General features: G+C 41.1%; 1 protein-coding gene across 2 annotated transcripts in view; it reads left to right on the forward strand.

The window, feature by feature from the left end:
* Window positions 1–17,905, forward strand: part of PSME4 (proteasome activator subunit 4) — a 60,493-nt gene that overhangs the window by 8,030 nt on the left and 34,558 nt on the right. The window contains exons 3-13 of one of the 2 annotated variants that reach the window (XM_065682517.1): window positions 556–672; window positions 2,629–2,688; window positions 6,144–6,188; window positions 7,552–7,701; window positions 9,188–9,251; window positions 11,964–12,038; window positions 12,565–12,687; window positions 13,086–13,178; window positions 14,074–14,339; window positions 15,863–16,049; window positions 16,739–16,828. In XM_065682517.1, the coding sequence (XP_065538589.1) occupies window positions 556–672; window positions 2,629–2,688; window positions 6,144–6,188; window positions 7,552–7,701; window positions 9,188–9,251; window positions 11,964–12,038; window positions 12,565–12,687; window positions 13,086–13,178; window positions 14,074–14,339; window positions 15,863–16,049; window positions 16,739–16,828 (1,270 nt within the window). The remainder of the gene's footprint in view (window positions 1–555; window positions 673–2,628; window positions 2,689–6,143; window positions 6,189–7,551; window positions 7,702–9,187; window positions 9,252–11,963; window positions 12,039–12,564; window positions 12,688–13,085; window positions 13,179–14,073; window positions 14,340–15,862; window positions 16,050–16,738; window positions 16,829–17,905) is intronic. The other variant, XM_065682518.1, reaches the window with a different exon arrangement.

Raw genomic sequence — 17,905 nt, forward strand, 5'->3', positions numbered from 1 at the left:
CCTAGAATGGTTTAGGTTGGAAGGGACCTTAAAGCTCATCCAGTTCCAACCCCTGCCACAGGCAGGGACACCTTCCACTAGAGCAGCTTGCTCCAAGCCCCATCCAGCCTGGCCTTAATGTAATAGTATGTTCTCTTACATGTTACTTCACGTGGTCATCCCCTGTACAGGTGATGTTGTTTAAAAGGAGTTCTCATTATGCAGACACCTTTCCCTCTTCAAAGCTTTAGGAGTGGAATTGAAAGAATGTCAGTTTTTCCCCCCCTGTTAGAAAGCCAAGTGTTCAGGTTGAATCTCAAGTAGGGAGAACATAAAGACGTGTCTCACAACATGATAATTTTTGTTTCACTTAGAGTTATCCTGAAGGTCTTGACAACTTCTGTGGTTGCAGAAATACTGCAAGTGGCCAGCTGCTTTCTGGCCTGACCTTGCTGAAGCTTGTGCCAAGCACTGAAGCTAAGCATGGTTCAGAGCAGTGACCTGGGACATTCTGATGCCAGTGTGTCCATGTGAATGTTTAAACCTAAAGTGCTTGTTTTTTTTGTTTTCTATTAGGAAAAAAGAGCTGCTTTCCAGGGATGATTTGGAATTGCCATGGAGACCACTTTATGAAATGCTAGAAAGGATATTATACTCCAAAACAGAAAACCTTGGACTGAATTGGTTTCCTAAGTAAGTTTGCATTTTAAAACATTTGATAAGCTATAAGTACCTGTAATGCTTTCAAGTACTTTGTAATTTGCTTTTAATAGTTGGAATTTGATGCACAGCAAATATTTTGATTCTATTTTCACAAAGTATATTTCAGTCATATTGTGCAAGACTGAACTAAATCATGTCTATCCTTCTGCCAGTGAACTGTTTGATGTTTCTCTCTTCATTAATGTGATTGAGTTAATTTCTAAATATGGGGTCTTCATCAATATATTTTAGGATGATATCTCACAGTTTAACGGATTTGATGTTGATTTCTTTTTAATGTTATTGTGGTTTAACCGCAGTTGCAGCTGAGCCCCACACAGCTGCTCCCTCACTGCCCCCTGAGGAGATGGGGAAAGAATGAGAAGGGTAAAAGTGAGAAAGCTCATGGGTTGAGATAAAGACAGTTGAAGAGGGAAAGCAAAAGCCACACATGCAAGCAAAGCAAAACAAGGAATCCATCATTCACCACTTCCCATGGTCAGGCAGGTGTTGAACCATTCCCAGGGAAAGCATCATGATGACTTGGGAAGACAAATGTCATCACTCTGACTGTGCCCCCACTTCCTTCTTTCCCCATCTTTATATTCTGAGCATGACATCCTATGGTCTGGAACATCCCTTGGGTCAGCTGGGATCAGCTGTCCTGGCTGTGTCCTGTCTCAGCTCCTTGTGCACCGCCAGCTCCTGTGGGGTGAGCAGAAAAGGCCTTAGCTCTGTGTAAGCACTGCTCAGTGATAACAAAAGCATCCCTGGGTTATCCGCACTGCTTTCAGCAGGAATCCACAGAATGCCAGCTATTATGGAGAAAATTAACTCTATCCCAGCCAAAGCCAGCACAAACAGTCAAGTTAAATTCTGCTGTTCCAGTTTATAACACAATAGGAGTTTTGGAAAAAGATGAATGGTACCGTTCTTAGAATAGATGTGCTGTAATCATTGGTAGTACCTGGAATCTAGGTGTAAGTCTGTGCACAGAGAAAGGAAAGTGAAGTACTTTTTACAGAAAATACATACACAGATTTTCAAAGTGATGATATGGACAAATCATTTTTTCCCAGTTAATGCTACAAATGTTTGACTGATTTTAAAATGAAAACTTGTTTCTGTTCTTTCTTTGTGCTGCTGATCCCTCCCCATTTGCCAGACTCCCCTAATAATTCCAATTAGAGAAGGTCCTGCTCTATAAATTCCAGGTTATAAAAGATATTACATGGAGAACTCACGATGCTTGTTTGAATTGAAACTTCATGTAAAGAAAGGAAGGTGAAGATACTTGCTTTAAAAATCATCCCTTTCTGCCGAGGGATGTTGAAGTACCACCGCTGATCCCTTCTGCTGAGTGGAAGGTCTTATTGCTGATCAGTGACACAAACAAAATACATGTTGTAGCCTTGTAACTTGTTCTAGAGCATTTAATGCTGATTTTCTCTGATAGCTACATAGTTGGAAGAGTAATTCTGCTCAATTGCACTGTTTTGCTCACTGTAGGTACTACTTGTAAGTGAAAATCCAGAAGAGCAGAACCTTTTTTAGTTGGTTCCTTCTAGGCATGTGTCAGCACCTTGGGAAGCTGCTTACTTTGCTCTGTGGGGCTGTGGTCCAGTGTGTGACGCCGGTGTAGTGGGAAGGGGGCTTTTCCAAGAGGGGAAAGGAGGTTAATCTGGGAGGAAGGTATTGGTTGTGGTGGTCCATCTGCAATATGCAGCTTCTATTAACTGCATAGATAGCACACACTCCACCTAAATATGCAGTGCGATTTCTTCTCATACGGTGCTTATCCTTTTTAACATCAATTCTCAGGGATATCTTTCTGGTGCAAATCAAGTGAGACTTTTACAAGCTGATTGATTTGATTTAGAGCTGTTAAATTAACAACTGTTTTAATTCTGTCTTATTTTTGTGTTTTGTTTTTTTTTTTACATTCAGTTCATATCGACCAGGCTTGTCTTCACCTAAAACATTTGTGCTTAATGTATTACATAGGTGGTAAGAAAGACTTTTTGTTCTGTTCAGCTCTGGCCGATGTGTCATCTTATGCATGTTCTGTTCAATCATAACACTTGCCACACAAGTGTCATTTCCTGCATAAATAATTGTATTGGAAAACCGATGTTAACATGACACCACTGTTTATGAGAATGTCGCACTGTATGTCAACCTTTCTAATGGGGACCAAGATACAGCGTGTGTCAAGTGGCTGATACAGTGGCTACATCTAACTAATTTAACCAGCATATCTATTCCAAGGGTCAAATGGAAGGGAAAATTGACATTTGAATAATCACTGGGTCTGAATGTGGCCAGAATGAGCTTTGCTGTAGGAGTGCATGTCATAGAGGCAGTGTACCTTACTATTAAAAACGATGAAATCATGGAAAGTGCTTTAGCAGTGAGGTAATAGGGTCTGGAAAATCCACCCGGCAACAGCCTTGTAGCTGTGGAGTGTGAAGCAGAGTTTGTCTATTGGCAGAGCTGACTGTGAATTTTTGCAGCAAAAAACGAATCAGGAGATTTGGTGGATATATAAATACAGAACACTGGTAGAAGTGGAGTGGAATTGCTGTTGGTTTGCTTTGTTTGGGGGCTTTTAGGAAGAAGTATTTAGCTGTACTAATCCAATCAGATGCTGATATTTGGCTCACAAACTGCAGTTAGAAAGTCACTGAAATCATTAGTGAGAGTACCGCTGGTTGCTCTTCCATTGTCTTAATTTAAGCTCTTGTAATGGAGTGTCCACCACAGGGCTAGAATGTGTCCTGGAAACAGTGGTTTTACTGCTTTTCGCTCATGGAATAGTCAACAGTGTCAGTTTATGTGTTGTCTTATCTGAAACTTGATTCTCCTTGAAAAATGCAGGGAAAACAACCCAGATTTACAAATTAATATGGTCGTGTCCTTCCTAAAAGAAGAAAATGAACGTGTAGTGCCAAAATGATGACTGGTGATAGGGGTTAATAGTATTGTTGATGCTTTTTAATATATCCATGTGGCAAGATGGTAATAATGATCTAATAATACTTCAGGTAATAAGTAGGACCTAAAAACAAAGTCAATGGCATGAGACATTTTCCTCTTCAGTTACTAATAGTAGGAGATGCTTTCCCATGTATGTGGCTTCATTATCTCCCTATTACAAAGGTTTTAATACCTTATCCAAGTGGTCAGCATTAAATACCAGAGCAGGAGTACAAACCACAGGAGGCTGATGCAATCTCGTGTGGTTTATGTATATCATTGTTTGCTGTTGTGCTCTCTTCTTTCCTGGCTGGTTTAGTGTTGGATTTCAGACACAAGTCTGTGTGTGATAACTGTAGATCTTTGTGGGCACTTCAGCAGTAACAGGTACGCAGAAAGTCTAATGAAGAGTGGAGCAGGAGCCACTACTAAAAGGTTTGAGTGAGTTCAAAGTGATAATGAAACCAGTAACCAGCGGCCTCTTTGCAGCTGTATTGTCCTGTCCCTTTCTAACTAGTAGTCATCAAATGGGAGTTGTACAAGATGTCTCCTGTACTTGCTCTGTAGTTCAGGTGTGTCTTGGATGGAAGTTTCCTGAAGTACAAAATTACTGCTGTTTGTTTCCTTCTAGCTTCCATTCTAAATTTGTGATCAGAAGACAGGCAAGGACATAGAATGATGGAATAGTTTGGGTTGGAAAGGATCTTAAAGCTCATCCAGTTCCAACCCCTGCCACGAGCAGGGACACCTTCCACTAGAGCAGGTTGCTCCATGCCCCATCCAGCCTGGCCTTGAACACTGCCAGGGATGGAATATCCCTTCCAGACTTTCTCCTTTGCTCTCTTCCACAAACACATGCTGGGATCTGACTGAAAACTTGTGAATTAGAAACATTTGTTGATCCTGGCATTGGTGTTTCTTAAAACTGCTCTGTCCTTCACGTTCTCCTTAGTCACAGTTTCCTCCAGTGGTGTGTGATAGAGCAGGGATGGCTTCTTTGTTTGGCCACACAAGCATTTTTCATGTTAATCTTTAATGCTCTTAAGGAATGTGCTGGTTCATGCTCTGTTTATCTCCTCTTGGAACACCCGTTATCTGTTTCCTAACTTTCAAGAACAGTATTCACTTTAACCCAGAATCTTGATGAGCTTCTTGCAGAGTCTGATCTCATTTCTCTCTAATGAATGGCTGGCCATTCCCCTTCATATTTTAGAAGCTGCCAATCAGCTCAGACTTTTCATTCTGGGAGAGGCCATGGATTTCCTTGGTCACTGTTGCATAGAACATAAAGAACTTTTCATCTCCTGGCGCACTGCTTGAGCTGAAGCGGTGGTGTGAGGGCTGGGTGGGCTTGTGCTGGCTTGCATTGAGTGTCAAGGTATTGGGGGGAAATGGTGGTTTATCCATTTTATAGTTCTCCTGGCTTGTATGGGATCAGTTTGTTTTGTATAGGACTAGAGAGGGTGAGTGTGTGCATGCCCAGTACTGCTGTGCCTCAGAATGAATTGACCTAAGCTGATCTTTGGTAGAATTCTAAAGGTGATCCATCTGCATCATCTTTTTCTGATCACAGTAGCAGTTCTGTGTGGTAGTTTTTGATGATGAGCTGAAGGATGCAATTTTTCCGTTAAAAGTACAGAAAGTGTACCTAGAAGATGTAGCAAGTTCTGCCAGCACCTTTCTTGTTCATTCAGGGAATGGTTTTTGGTAAAAGTGCAATCAAGTCTGGAGCTTGTCTTGTAATAAAGAGAAAATGAGAAGAATGTGAGAGTTTGCCACTTTTATGGTTCCACTGATGGATCTCTCTCCTCCCCTCCCTTTTATTCTTTGAGTGTGTTGTGAGGTTTAATCTGTTTTGAGTGGTTGATGGCATCCTGTGGCAGTTTGTGTTCAAATGATTTCTCAGACAAGTTTCCTTGCAATGGATGAAAACCCTTCTAAAACCAGCAGTTAGAGGGAAACTAATGAAATAACCAATGCTTTACAGATAGTTCACTTATCTTTCTTAGAACCACTGGACAAACCCCAAAACCAGATTGATACGTGTGTGGGGTATAATAACAACGACAGCTTTCTGAAGTCTGTTCCCTTTATTTATCTTGCAAATACTTATTAAGTCCATAAACCCAATTTTCCTGTTTGTATTTTCAACTTCCCTGAGGAGTTACCTTGCTCTGTTGGTTGTTCATGGATGAAATGCAGGATATTACTTATAATAAACGATAATAATTCTTCACTTATCACTTAACTGCATTAAATGCAAAAGCAGTGTATGAAAAGTAGGACTGGGAGTTTAACAGAGCAATTTGAGTCAATTGTGATTAGGTCTGTGTAGAAGGCAGTTAGCTACTGCATGTTCACAGAGGACATCTAATTGCATCAGCATTATCTTAATCTCTTGAGGGAGAAATCAGCAAGTGGTTGTTTTTCTGCTGTCACTGAAATTAGGTAACACACCATCCCTGATGTTATCTTTCTTGTTTCAGTTCTGTAGAAAGCGTTCTGAAAACACTGGTGAAGAGCTGCAGACCGTAAGTGTGTGTTGTATGGGGGGGGGTTAAAGCCTGCATCCTTAATATTACATCAAGAGGGGGCAGAAAAGTAGAGTGGGTTTTTTGGTTAAAACCAAAAAACCTTTTAAACCTTTGGTTTTAAAACCTTTAAAACCTTAAAACCTTTGGTTTTAAAACCTTTTGGTTTAAAAACTGAAGTCATTCCCTGGCTAATGTCCCAGTTCATTTAAGGAGGTTTTGGTGAAGGGTGGAGACTTTTCAGGTTTACTGCATTATGGATGATCGATACCCCAGGTTTTAGGTTGCTTAAAATGAATGTTCTATGTTATCTAAACAAAGTGTAAGGTGGTTTGGTTTTGCTTGTGAACACCCTTGGTGGAAAATCTGTTAATAGTTAAGCCATATATCACTAGATAAGGCCACCACTGCCTTTGCCCTTCCGTGCTGTTGTGTTCACTGGGAGTGTGTGTGCCTGAGCCAGTGCTCTCTGCACTAACTGACTTTGATCACAGCTTAGGGTACAGCAGAGATGAAGAGACTTATTCTCTTAGTACTGGCTGTACAACCTTTCGTAGTTATCATCTGCTTTCATGGGAGTAGTTGCTCCACACACTGATGCTACTCTGTTGAACAGCCCAATAGGAGATGCTGTTCTAAACACACACTGCTAGTATGAGAAGCATAAGGATAAAACAACCTTAACACTTCTGCCAGATATGTGTGGTTTTGTAGCTAAATAAAACCCCTTATTTCCAGCTTTGATTTTTCTGGTAGCTGGTACGAATGTGAAAGGCACTGAAGCAGAGTGTTTAAAAAGGAAATGTGATATTTGTCTCTTGAGAATTCTGACTTAAGGTTGGGACACTGATGATGGTGCTTCCAGTTGGCCCTTATCAACTGCAATAGTTATGTTATATAAACAGTTGCATCTGGTGTGCATTTTAAATAGTGCAGTGCTTGGATATTTAGGGGTTTTTTTTAAAAATTAAATAACCAGCATTCTTCTAATGTTCCTATAAATACTCCTCATGCCTTAAGTAATCTTTTTTCCATATTGCATCAAATGTAAATAGTTGTTTGATTTTTTTTTCTGACCAGCCTTCACATTGAAATGGTTTTGCGTTCTACAGAATCTTATCTGGTTCAACAAGGCCAGATCCTTCTTACATTTGTGGTCTTGAATGATGCACATGGTGTCCTTGCTCTTAACTCTGTGGTCTGTGAAGGCTGAGTGGGGTGGAGGACTGCCTGTCTATTGCCCCTGGACACATGCTCTTCCTGGGAGCTAAGATTTATTATGACAGATTAGTATATGAGTTTTAAATATGCTTTAAGACGACCCAAACTTTCAAGCCAAGCCAAGTGGTTTCCTTGCTTTCAGGTATTTTCCAGAAGATGCCACTGCGGAGATGCTGGATGAGTGGAGGCCTTTAATGTGTCCTTTTGACGTTACCATGCAAAAGGCTATAACCTACTTTGAGCTATTCCTACCCACAACCCTTCCTCCTGCCCTTCACGAGAAGGGTTTCAAGTAAGTGCAATCGAGTATCTGTTGGTGTAGTGTTCTGTTGCAAATGCAACTGATGATCTTTTACAGGGTGGCTTGAAGTCAACCAGCAAAATGAATGGTGGCTTTTAAGAGCATTGTTGGAAGGAATTCAAGACAGATGCTGTCAGCATTCTTTTGTGAAAGTAACCTGGGGGGATTGTGTAGTGTCTGTTCTCAAAGGAGTTCTCCCTTCTCTAGGGTAAAGCACAGAGTACACAACAAAGCAAGCTAAATTGAATTAAGTGCACTTTTAATCCTGAAGGAATAGTCTTGCAAGTAAAAATCATTAACCGTAACAGAGCTTTAAGTCCTACCTTTTATTTAATTTGGGCCAGGTTCCAATGAGTCCTTCATGTAGGATAAAGTACAGCTCTTACTACAAATATGGAACTGGAGGTGGAGGTCTTCAGTTCACTGTCAAGATTAAGAAATGTGAGACAGAAGAGAAGACTGGAGAAGAGAAGACTCGGGGGAGACCTTAAAGCAGTCTAGCAGTACCTAAATGGGGCCTACAGGAAACCTTGAGAGGGGCTTTTTACAAGGGCATGTAGTGACAGGACAAGGGGGAATGGCTTTAACTTGCCAGAGGGGAGATTTAGGTTAGATATAAGGAAGCAGCTGTGGCTTCCCCATCCCTGGCAGTATTCAAGGCCAGGCTGGACACAGGGGCTTGGAGCAAGCTGCTCTAGTGGAAGTTGTCCCTGCCCATGGTAGGGGTTGGAACTGGATGAGCCTTAAGGTGCTTCAACCCAAACCAGTCTGGGCTACAGGAAATGAGTTTCAGAATTAAAGGAGAAACTTTAAGAGGGCAGGACAGTATCTGGGTCATATTTAAGGTAGAACTATTGGAACTTCAAAGAGCAAGCCAGTGATGTTTAGTGCATGTAGAGATTACTTAGGCTGTGAAGTTAAAAGTACATTTGTGGCATGGGGTTACTGAAAACTTCAAGAAAGGGGGTGAATATAGTTTATACCTGTAATTTGAGGGACTGGTATGGAGGGTTTGCATCGTTGGCTTCAGGTGAATTCCGAATAGAAGCTCTTGACACTTGTAACCATTGGTCAGTAAAGACAAATTTTAGATTTTAAGGTAGAGGGAAATGAAGTGTGATTTATTTTCATCTGTTTTACCTTTGTTGAGATGGCAAAATGTAATGAAGTGGTGAAACTGATGTAGATAAGGAAACTGCTGGTGAAACACTTATGTGAAAGGAAGGGTTCAAACAAGAATGAGAGCAGGGGAGGTGGAAGAAGTAAGCACTGAAACTCAGGATCAGATTTGTGGGTAGAGGGGAAACAAAGTGATATAAGCCTGTCAGTGCTGATCCCTGCTCATGTTGAATGAGTTGAGGGGCAGGTGATTTCTTGCAGTCACCTGGCAAAGTGAGGGATAAACCCAGTGAGGGAGCTGCTTTCACAACATTTAACTGTAATCAAAGTAACTTTCTTTGATTCTGTTCTCTTGTAGGCTCTGGTTCGATGAATTTATAGGCCTCTGGGTGTCAGTTCAGAACCTTCCCCAATGGGAAGGGGTAAGTATTAACTTTTTACCTGCGCTAGAAGAAATTCATTTACATGTTCCTGCCACTTGTTTACAAGGCATTGAAGTCCAACAGTGATATAATGGATTGTTGTTATCCTTCTGCTGTAACTAACACAAACAAGCAGAGACAGTAACTTCATGGCTGTTAGCAAGCAATTACTGGCTGACCAAATGAGAGTGCGCTTGTGCTTGGTCAACAGTGTTTAATGGTGAGCTCGGGCAGCTTTTCTTTTCAGCCTTGGAAATGTGGGCATTTTCCAGAGTGCCTGTTAATGGTTATGATGATGCAAGATGCTATTGTGATTTCTGTTAAGTTAGAATTCTGTAAAGTCCCATCTTTTATATCTTAATGGATCTTTCATGATCCCTGATTTTGAGTAGCAATGCTTTGCCTTGACTGCAGTGAGCTATTGTCATCTTTGTTTTAGATACAGTAACGAACCTGTATTCCTCATGCCCAAAAATACCACTGGGCTATTTCTTTCAAGTAAAATAATTTACCGTGTACTTGTCTGTCTTTTACTGTGTGTCTTATTGATACAAACTTGGAAAAGAAAATCAGGTCTCATTCTTAGCTTAGGTGCTACTGTTGCAGCTGACTTGTGCCTTGGCTTTACTGCAGTGAAACTTGGCATATAACCACATTTTTTCTCATACTCAACACGAACATAAGCTCGTGGACCATCTGCTCCTCTTACTGACCTCCTGCCAGTGTACACTTCTCAGTGTCTTTGGAGACACCTGATATCCAAAACTCCAGTGTCTTTATGAGAAGGTTTGTGTGTAGGTCTTCCTGGTTTGAGTTTTGTTCCATCGCAAAGGAAGACAGGCAGTCTTTGCTTCAACAGTTGACAAGTGTCCAGATTGAAACAGGATGATTGCCAAAGCTCTATTTGAGATTGTCTGTAGACATTGCATCTTTCTGCTGGCTCTCCAAAACCCCACAATTCCATCTACTCTTTCTGACAGGAAGATGACAGCCTGCTCTTTAATACCATGATTTGGTTTGTCTCTGTCAAATGGTCTAACAAATAATCATCAACACTCTTTCATAAGCTGTCTCTGGTATTTTTTCCCTCTTCCACCATGTTCTGACAGTTTGCTCACAACAACTTTATTTTTTCCCCCAAAGCTTTCACTTCTTGTTTCCTTTGCTGTCTGCTCTGCATCTTAAGGGCAGGCATGTTCACTGCATCAGGCTTGGATGCAGAAAACGAGACATATGGGTTCTGACTGTGCAATCCAATTTAAGCCTCTCTATGCTGCAAGCTTTTCCTCAGCTTGCTTTGGCAGAGCTGGACTTGCTGTTTGAAGAGGAGCTATAGAATCAGTTGCCTTTGTGCATGGTAAGGGATTTTTTTCAGTGAGTATTTCCTGTATCAAAAAGGTAGATAATTTAAGGTAGATAATTTTAAAGGTAGATAATTTAAATGGAACACTTGTCTTCAGGCTGTGTCAGATGTGACTGTCCTGAACTGAATTTGTGGGTTTTCCAAAGCTATCATGTCCTTCAGACTGAGAGGTGAACTGTTCTTCTGTGAAAATCTGTCTCCGACCAAGGCAGGATTGTTTAAGGCAGTTCCTTTTGGCTTTGCCATGGCTTCAAGATACTGATAGAAGCATCAAGGCTCTTGGAGACCTAAGGGGTATTTCCCTATTTGGACAAGCTCATAAAAGGAGTGTTGGTGGATTATGTGCTTCCTCACAATCAGGATATGAGAGTCAGACCTTATCTCCTTTTTGTTCAGTCCTGATAACTCTTTCCTGAGGACATTTTTCAGTTCCCTTCTGGACTCATGAGGCTGTCCTCTGGCAGTGGAGTATCTAATTCTTCACAGTCACATACTGCTGTCCCCTCTGACATCTAATGACTGTGACCTTTACAAGCCACAGATGTGCTTAAGCCGAAGCTTACAGATGTGACAGCCATCAGCACACGGAAGGCATGCTTTAAGTAGGATGGATCCTGCAGAAGCAAACAGTGTTAGCTGAATTTTCTTCACTGTCTGTATATAGATGCTGTTTTAGGCCAGTGTCCACACTGAGCTCATATGAGAGTGCTCCTAGTAATGAGGAAGTGCCATGACATGAATTGGCAATCATAGGTTCTTGCTAAGCTGCTCCAGCTCAGAGTTACCCTGGAAGGCTCAAAAGGGGGAAAGATGTTTCTTAGCAAAGGCTAAACTCTGACAGCGTATAGCTCAAGTTTGTCTGTTGTTCATCTACTGTTCTTCAGAGTTGCTCTAGCAATAAATGGTTGAGAATTTAAATGGTAGTGAATGCATTCTGCCTTTCATGTTAATTCACAGAGCATGGGGAAAGGGAGAGAATGAGTGTACCTTGTAGAAGTACTATTAATACGTCTTTACATTAAAAAAGATACATATATATATCTTTTGTATGTATATATATATATATTGAAGAGGTAGGGGTATATGTTCTGGCAGGCTGCCTCTGCCAGAACTGAGATCACAATTACCTGTTTTGTAAGGGCTCAGATGTGTGGTGAGCTGGACTCCTGAAGACAGGAATTCTGATGCATTGTGGAAGATGGCATTGGTAGCTCCTGATAGAGTGAAGTCGCCCTTTACAAGCACTGTGGTGCCATGGGTGGCTTTTCTCTTGTACCTGCAAAGTATATTGAGGGCTTTGTGCATCTTTTATCATGATTCTAATAAATTTCTTTTATGGTTGTTTTCAGCATCTAGTAAATCTGTTTGCTCGCTTGGCAACTGACAACATTGGATACATAGACTGGGATCCATATGTACCAAAGGTAGTATTTCTCATTTTATGGAATTAATCATGTTTGCTTTAAGTCTCCAGTGTTCCTGTGCTAAGAATCATTCATATTCCCTGTGTGGATCTTACGTTGCAGTGGGCCACTCTTTCAAATGAAGTACATTCATTTGAAGACCTAAGTTTAAGATGGGAAGATTTGAGCATCCTTTTGTACCAGGCAGCACTGGAAGTTGCTGCTGTTATCATCTGTGTCAAAACCAAACTGAAGCAACAGCACATCTTACTGTGCAAGTGCTATCTGATTGTATAACTAATACGTAGTTACTGTGGAAATGGCTCTTAGTGGTATTATTTTGATAAATAGTCTGTGTGACCTTTTGAGTTTTTCAGCTTTTTCTAAGATTTATAGCATTTATGCTGTTTAAACCCCCAAACTGCCAAACACCTTTTGATTAGAAAACTTAATTTATGCCAGTTCTGTGGCATAAATTCATAAAGTAGATCATTCATAAAGTAGTAAATCCATCAAGTAATTTATGCCAATGTAATTGTCTTTTCAGATTTTTACCAGAATTCTGAGGAGTTTAAATCTTCCAGTGGGAAGCAACCAAGTTGTTGTTCCAAGATTCCTGACCAATGCTTATGATGTAGGGCATGCGGTCATGTGGATCACAGCCATGATGGTTAGTAGCCTTTTCATGAAGAGAAACAAAACCTAATGCAGAGCTTTAAGCAAGTATGTGTTTAGCATGAGTGTTTATTGTGTTTAGCTGATGGAAATGGCTGTGCCCTTCTGGAAATGAATGTTATCTGCATTCCAAGTGTGTATCCACAGCTGCCAGTGCTACTGGCAGCTGAAGGCTTGAATCACTCTTTTAGGGGTGAATCTCATCTGATGTGATGGGGAGAAATTGCTCCTTAGTGCTGAGCTGAGGGTGGGGAAGGGAGGGGATTTGCTGCTGTGATTTGATGCTTTGCAGTATGACTGTGGTGAGAGTGCTCACTTGTACCTTGTACTACTGTGTTAACTGTTCATTTAACTTGTTCCATGTAATAAAATACTGTGATTTATTTGTTACAGGGTGGACCAAGTAAACTAGTGCAAAAGCACCTGTCTGGCTTGTTCAATAGCATTGCCTCTTTCTACCATCCTTCAAATAACGGGCGCTGGCTGGTGAGTTCTTTGCATGTCAAGACAATAACTTTGGCTGTAATTTTGACAGTCAAACCTGTCGCTTCAAACATGTTGATAGATGCATTATGTGCTCCAGCAGCCAGATTGTCTGTTGGTTGGATATATATTGAGACTTTTCATTTCCAAGATGTGATTGTACTGTCATTCAAATCATACTTTTGCTTGATATCAGAACCACAGCTAATGCAGGTATTCTTCAGATGTCTAACCCAAATGCAGTTCAGAAGCCTAAGCTAGACATCTAATTTATAGATAGCAGGGAAAAAGAAGCCAGCACATTAAAGGAGGGTGATACACAGGATCGGTGTTACTTGTGTGACATAGCTTCTGTATTACTGACCCGCTATCTCTAAGTTAGCAAAATCTAAACAAAGGAAAAAAGAGTTTCAGTGCATATCCAGTTTGATGAAGTATAGCTCTCTGATGGTGCAGCTAGCAGAGTATTCTGCTAGTAAGAATCTCCCTCAGCTGGTGGAAAGTACAGATTAAAATAGCAAGGCTGGCCAAAGCAGTGCCAAAGGAGCTGGCTTGTTCTAGAATAGCTTACTTGTTTACATGTGAATATGCAGAGAATGCTCTCAGAGATGTCCCAGAACTATTGGTAAGTTATTTTAATTCTTGGCTATAGCATTTGTATGTATTTTTCATGATCTTTTAAATCATAAGGCATGGTGCTGGCAGCGTAATTCCTGATATTTTGGGAATGGAAGTTTAATGACAAGCTGCAAACATTGTGTTTTAGGGCTTTTCAGAGTTTCCTTTTACTCAGTCATGTAATTTCAAGATATTGGCTTTACTATTTCTGTTGTACATTTAGCAGCTCAGACTCTGCTACTGCCAAGTAACTGAACAGCATTTCTTGTGTATTCAACAGAACAAACTGATGAAGCTACTTCAGAGGTTACCCAGTGGTGTTGTGAGAAGGCTGCATCGTGAGCGCTACAAGAAGATGACGTGGTTAACTCCTGTGCCTGAGAGTCACAAACTTACTGACCAGGATGTTACAGACTTTGTAGAGTGCATTATTCAACCTGTTCTCCTGGCTATGTTTAGTAAAACTGGAAGCCTGGAGGCTGCCCAAGCCCTGCAGAACCTTGCACTGATGCGTCCTGAATTAGTAATTCCACCTGTACTGGAGAAGTAAGTTCTGCAGAAACATTACAACTTCCCTGTTCCCTTCCCAATGGATAAATACACAAAGCAGTTGTACTAAATGATAAGCAATTTCCGTGCTGCAGTGAATGCTTGCAGTGAAAGGAACTGCTAATACGCACCCCTGAGCAATCACCTGAGTCAGGACAGGGAGTGAGGGAGGACTTTGGTTTCAATTGTAATTTGTTTGGTTTGGGTGTTTTGAAGCACCTGGCAAATGGAATAGTTCTGGGAGCTGGTCGTGGCTTGTGCAGTATGGGGCAGTCCTCAGGTGGTTTGCAGTACTGGCAGCAGTGTGAGTGGGTCAGTTGAAGCAACTGTGCCCCCTTTATTCATGAGCCACCTTGTACTTCCTCACTAGCTTTCAGCTGGGACAAATGTGAATGATGTTTATGTAGTTAGTGTTTATATAGTAATAAGGGTAAGTTTCATATTTCTGGTTTGTGTCAGGGTATGTTGCAGTTACAGATTGTTTAAAATGACTGTCACTGCTTCTGTGTTCATAAGCACATCGCTGAAGTACATGCCCGTATGAAATAGTTTGTACTATTACTAATGCCTTGGTGCCTGAAATTCCATGAGAAGAATATACCTCCTTCTTGCCCCAGGGGAAAGCTTTCTTCCTAGTCCCTATCCGTGTTCTTCCTCCTATGCAGTCTCTTGTACTTTCACACCTCATATTGTAAAAACGATGGAGAAATGAGTTTGTCTTGAAGAGCCCTTTAGACTCAGCTGGTGGTAAAACCTTGCTGAACCTGCTTTTACATGGAAATGCTTGCAGCATAACGGTTCTGAGGAGGACAGCAGTGGATGCATGTGTTGGGCATGATTGTTACAGTTTCTGTTTTGAGAGCAGACTGAACCTCTGCTCCAGTTCAAACTATCACAGGTATGTTTGCCTTGGCTGCAGCTCCCGGTTGGTTTTGTTAAATAGTTGTAGATCCTTTGGATGATGTAGGGCAGGGGTAGCACTGTGACTCCTGTTTCAACTGCAGGTTGTGGGTAACAGTAGGAAGAGTTATGCCACTTGCTAAAAAGTAGTGTAAAAAAAAAAGCCCTAAAAGGTTAAAAAACCACAGTACTTTAACAGGTTTTTATTAAAAAACACATGGACTTTAATGCAGCATCAAGCACTATATCCCTTTAGATGTCATCGAGGCAGGTTTTCATGCTTGCCACAAGAACCTTACACTGAGCTTGAAGTTCAAACACTAAAATCATCATAGCTTTGAAGCCATGTGCTGTTATCGATTCCTATGCTGCAACTGTGAACAGATCTTTAATCCTGAATTTGTTAATAGGCCTGATCAAAGGAAAGGATCATTTTCTATTACAGCAATGTTGAGTCCATTGGAAAAAGATCAGAAAAAAATAGGGAACCATGGACGAGCTTTTATTTTTCTTCAGAAATTTTGTCCCTTTTCCATAGAAAATAACACTTGTGATGCACTTTTCTTTGGAGACTTCAGAAACTTCACTGTTGCTAAAATAACTGCTCTTAAACTTCACAGGACATACCCTGCACTTGAGACATTGACAGAACCTCATCAGCTCACAGCCACGTTGAGCTGTGTGATCGGGGTGGCTCGCAGCCTGGTGTCCGGGGGGAAGTGGTTTCCTGAAGGTCCAACACACCTTCTACCTCTACTGATGAGAGCATTGCCGGGGGTAGATCCAAATGACTTCAGCAAGTGTATGGTGAGTGTGTAAATCCCACATTTTATAAGATAGTTAGCCAGTAGTTCACTCTGAGAGCTGTTTTATATTCGTATGAATAAGTAACTCATGTTTCTTAGCCTGATTTTGTTTCTGCACAGTCTTATTTGTAGTAAGTTAATATCACAAACCTCTAACTTCTAATAATGGTTTTGGCTTGCTGGACAGCACAGAGTGAATCTTTAACACCAGATTGCGATGAGCATTGTACTGGCTTTCTGGTCAGCACTAAAAACCAAGATAAAACAGATGTTCCAGAGGTCCTAGCAGATATTCCTGGTCTTTTAAGATCAATAGGAAGACCTTCATTACTAGATTTTCAGTTAATTAGGTCCTAAAAGCCCACATCTTCAATGGGCTTTAAATATCCTGTTCAAACAGTGTGAAACGATAGGGGTTTTGTAACTTGGAAGTTCAGCACAAAGTATTACCTAGGAAATAGTAATAATGATAATAATGACTTAGAAAATACTTGAGGGGGTTTTGCACAGTGCTGGAAGTTTTATACAAGAAATCAGAAAGAATTATTGAAGTTTTGGGGTGGAAGAATTAGGCTCTGGATATTTTTTTTTAATGTAATGATTTATTTTAGCTCCTATACCTTAACTGCAAGAGCTTCTCAATGTGAATGCGGTAGTGCTTACTAAAGAGCTGTTTGCAACTCTCAACAGATTACATTCCAGTTCATTGCAACATTTTCTACTTTGGTGCCTTTAGTAGATTGTTCATCTGTATTGCAAGAAAGAGATGATCTGTCAGAGGTAAGTGCTGTGCAGTTATAAAACCAAAACTATAACCTACTCTTTAATTGAATTTCTAGTAATGCAATGATCTCTTCAGAACTGTAACAGGTTTGCTGCTCTCTCCTGTATATGTAAAACTAAGTTAAATGAAAATAAAATGCAACAAAAACCCAAACATGTGGATCATGTTTGCTTCAGGTCAGTGTGGTAGAGTGGACATTGGCGTGCATATTGGCCATGTGTTGTTAGCATTGCTGCTTAGTCATAAGGTGTTGCAGAGATAATGTTAAATTCAAACAGCTTAGTATCAATATGTAGCATAATTAAACTCTGAGCTTGCCCTGATTAGGAGGTTGGACCACATGGTCTCCAGAGGTCCATTGCCGTCTACATTTTTTAAGTTAATAAAATAGCAGCTTTGATACCATTAAATTTTTGAAACTTCCTGTCACCGTAAAACATTATGACAGAGAAGACAGTGAAGCTGCATCTGGTGTACTACAGATGAGGCAGCAGCAGTGTCCACTGTGGTACTTGAAACTGCCCTGTTAGAATCATAGATCAGTTGAGTTGGAAAGGACCTTAAGATCATCCAGTTCCAACCCCGCTGCCGTGGGCAGGGACACCTCCCACTAAACCATCCCACCCAAGGCATTGTCCAGCCTGGCCTTGAACAGCGCCAGGGATGGAGCATTCACAACTTCCCTGGGCAACCCATCCCAGTGCCTCACCACCCTTACAGTAAAGAACTTCTTCCTTATATCCAATGTGAACTTCCCCTGTTTCAGTTTGAACCCATTACCCCTTGTCCTGTCACTGCAGTCCCTAATAAAGAGTCCCTCCCCAGCATCCTTGTTAGGCCCCCCTCAGATGCTGGAAGGCTGTTATGAGATCTTCACGCAGCCTTCTCTTCTCCAGGCTGAACAGCCCCAACTTTCTCAGCCTGATTAATCAGCCTGTTAAATGTCTTGTCTACTGCTAGAAGACTCCTCTGGTAGCGCAGAGAATAGATAGTAGCTACAGATAACCCAGATTCTGAGCTCTCAGCCACTGCAAGAAGGTTCATTTCATTGCCCCAGAGCAGTAGCACTCAGA

Source organism: Lathamus discolor, chromosome 5 (genome assembly GCF_037157495.1).
Source record: "Lathamus discolor isolate bLatDis1 chromosome 5, bLatDis1.hap1, whole genome shotgun sequence".
NCBI classification, from domain to species: domain Eukaryota; kingdom Metazoa; phylum Chordata; class Aves; order Psittaciformes; family Psittacidae; genus Lathamus; species Lathamus discolor.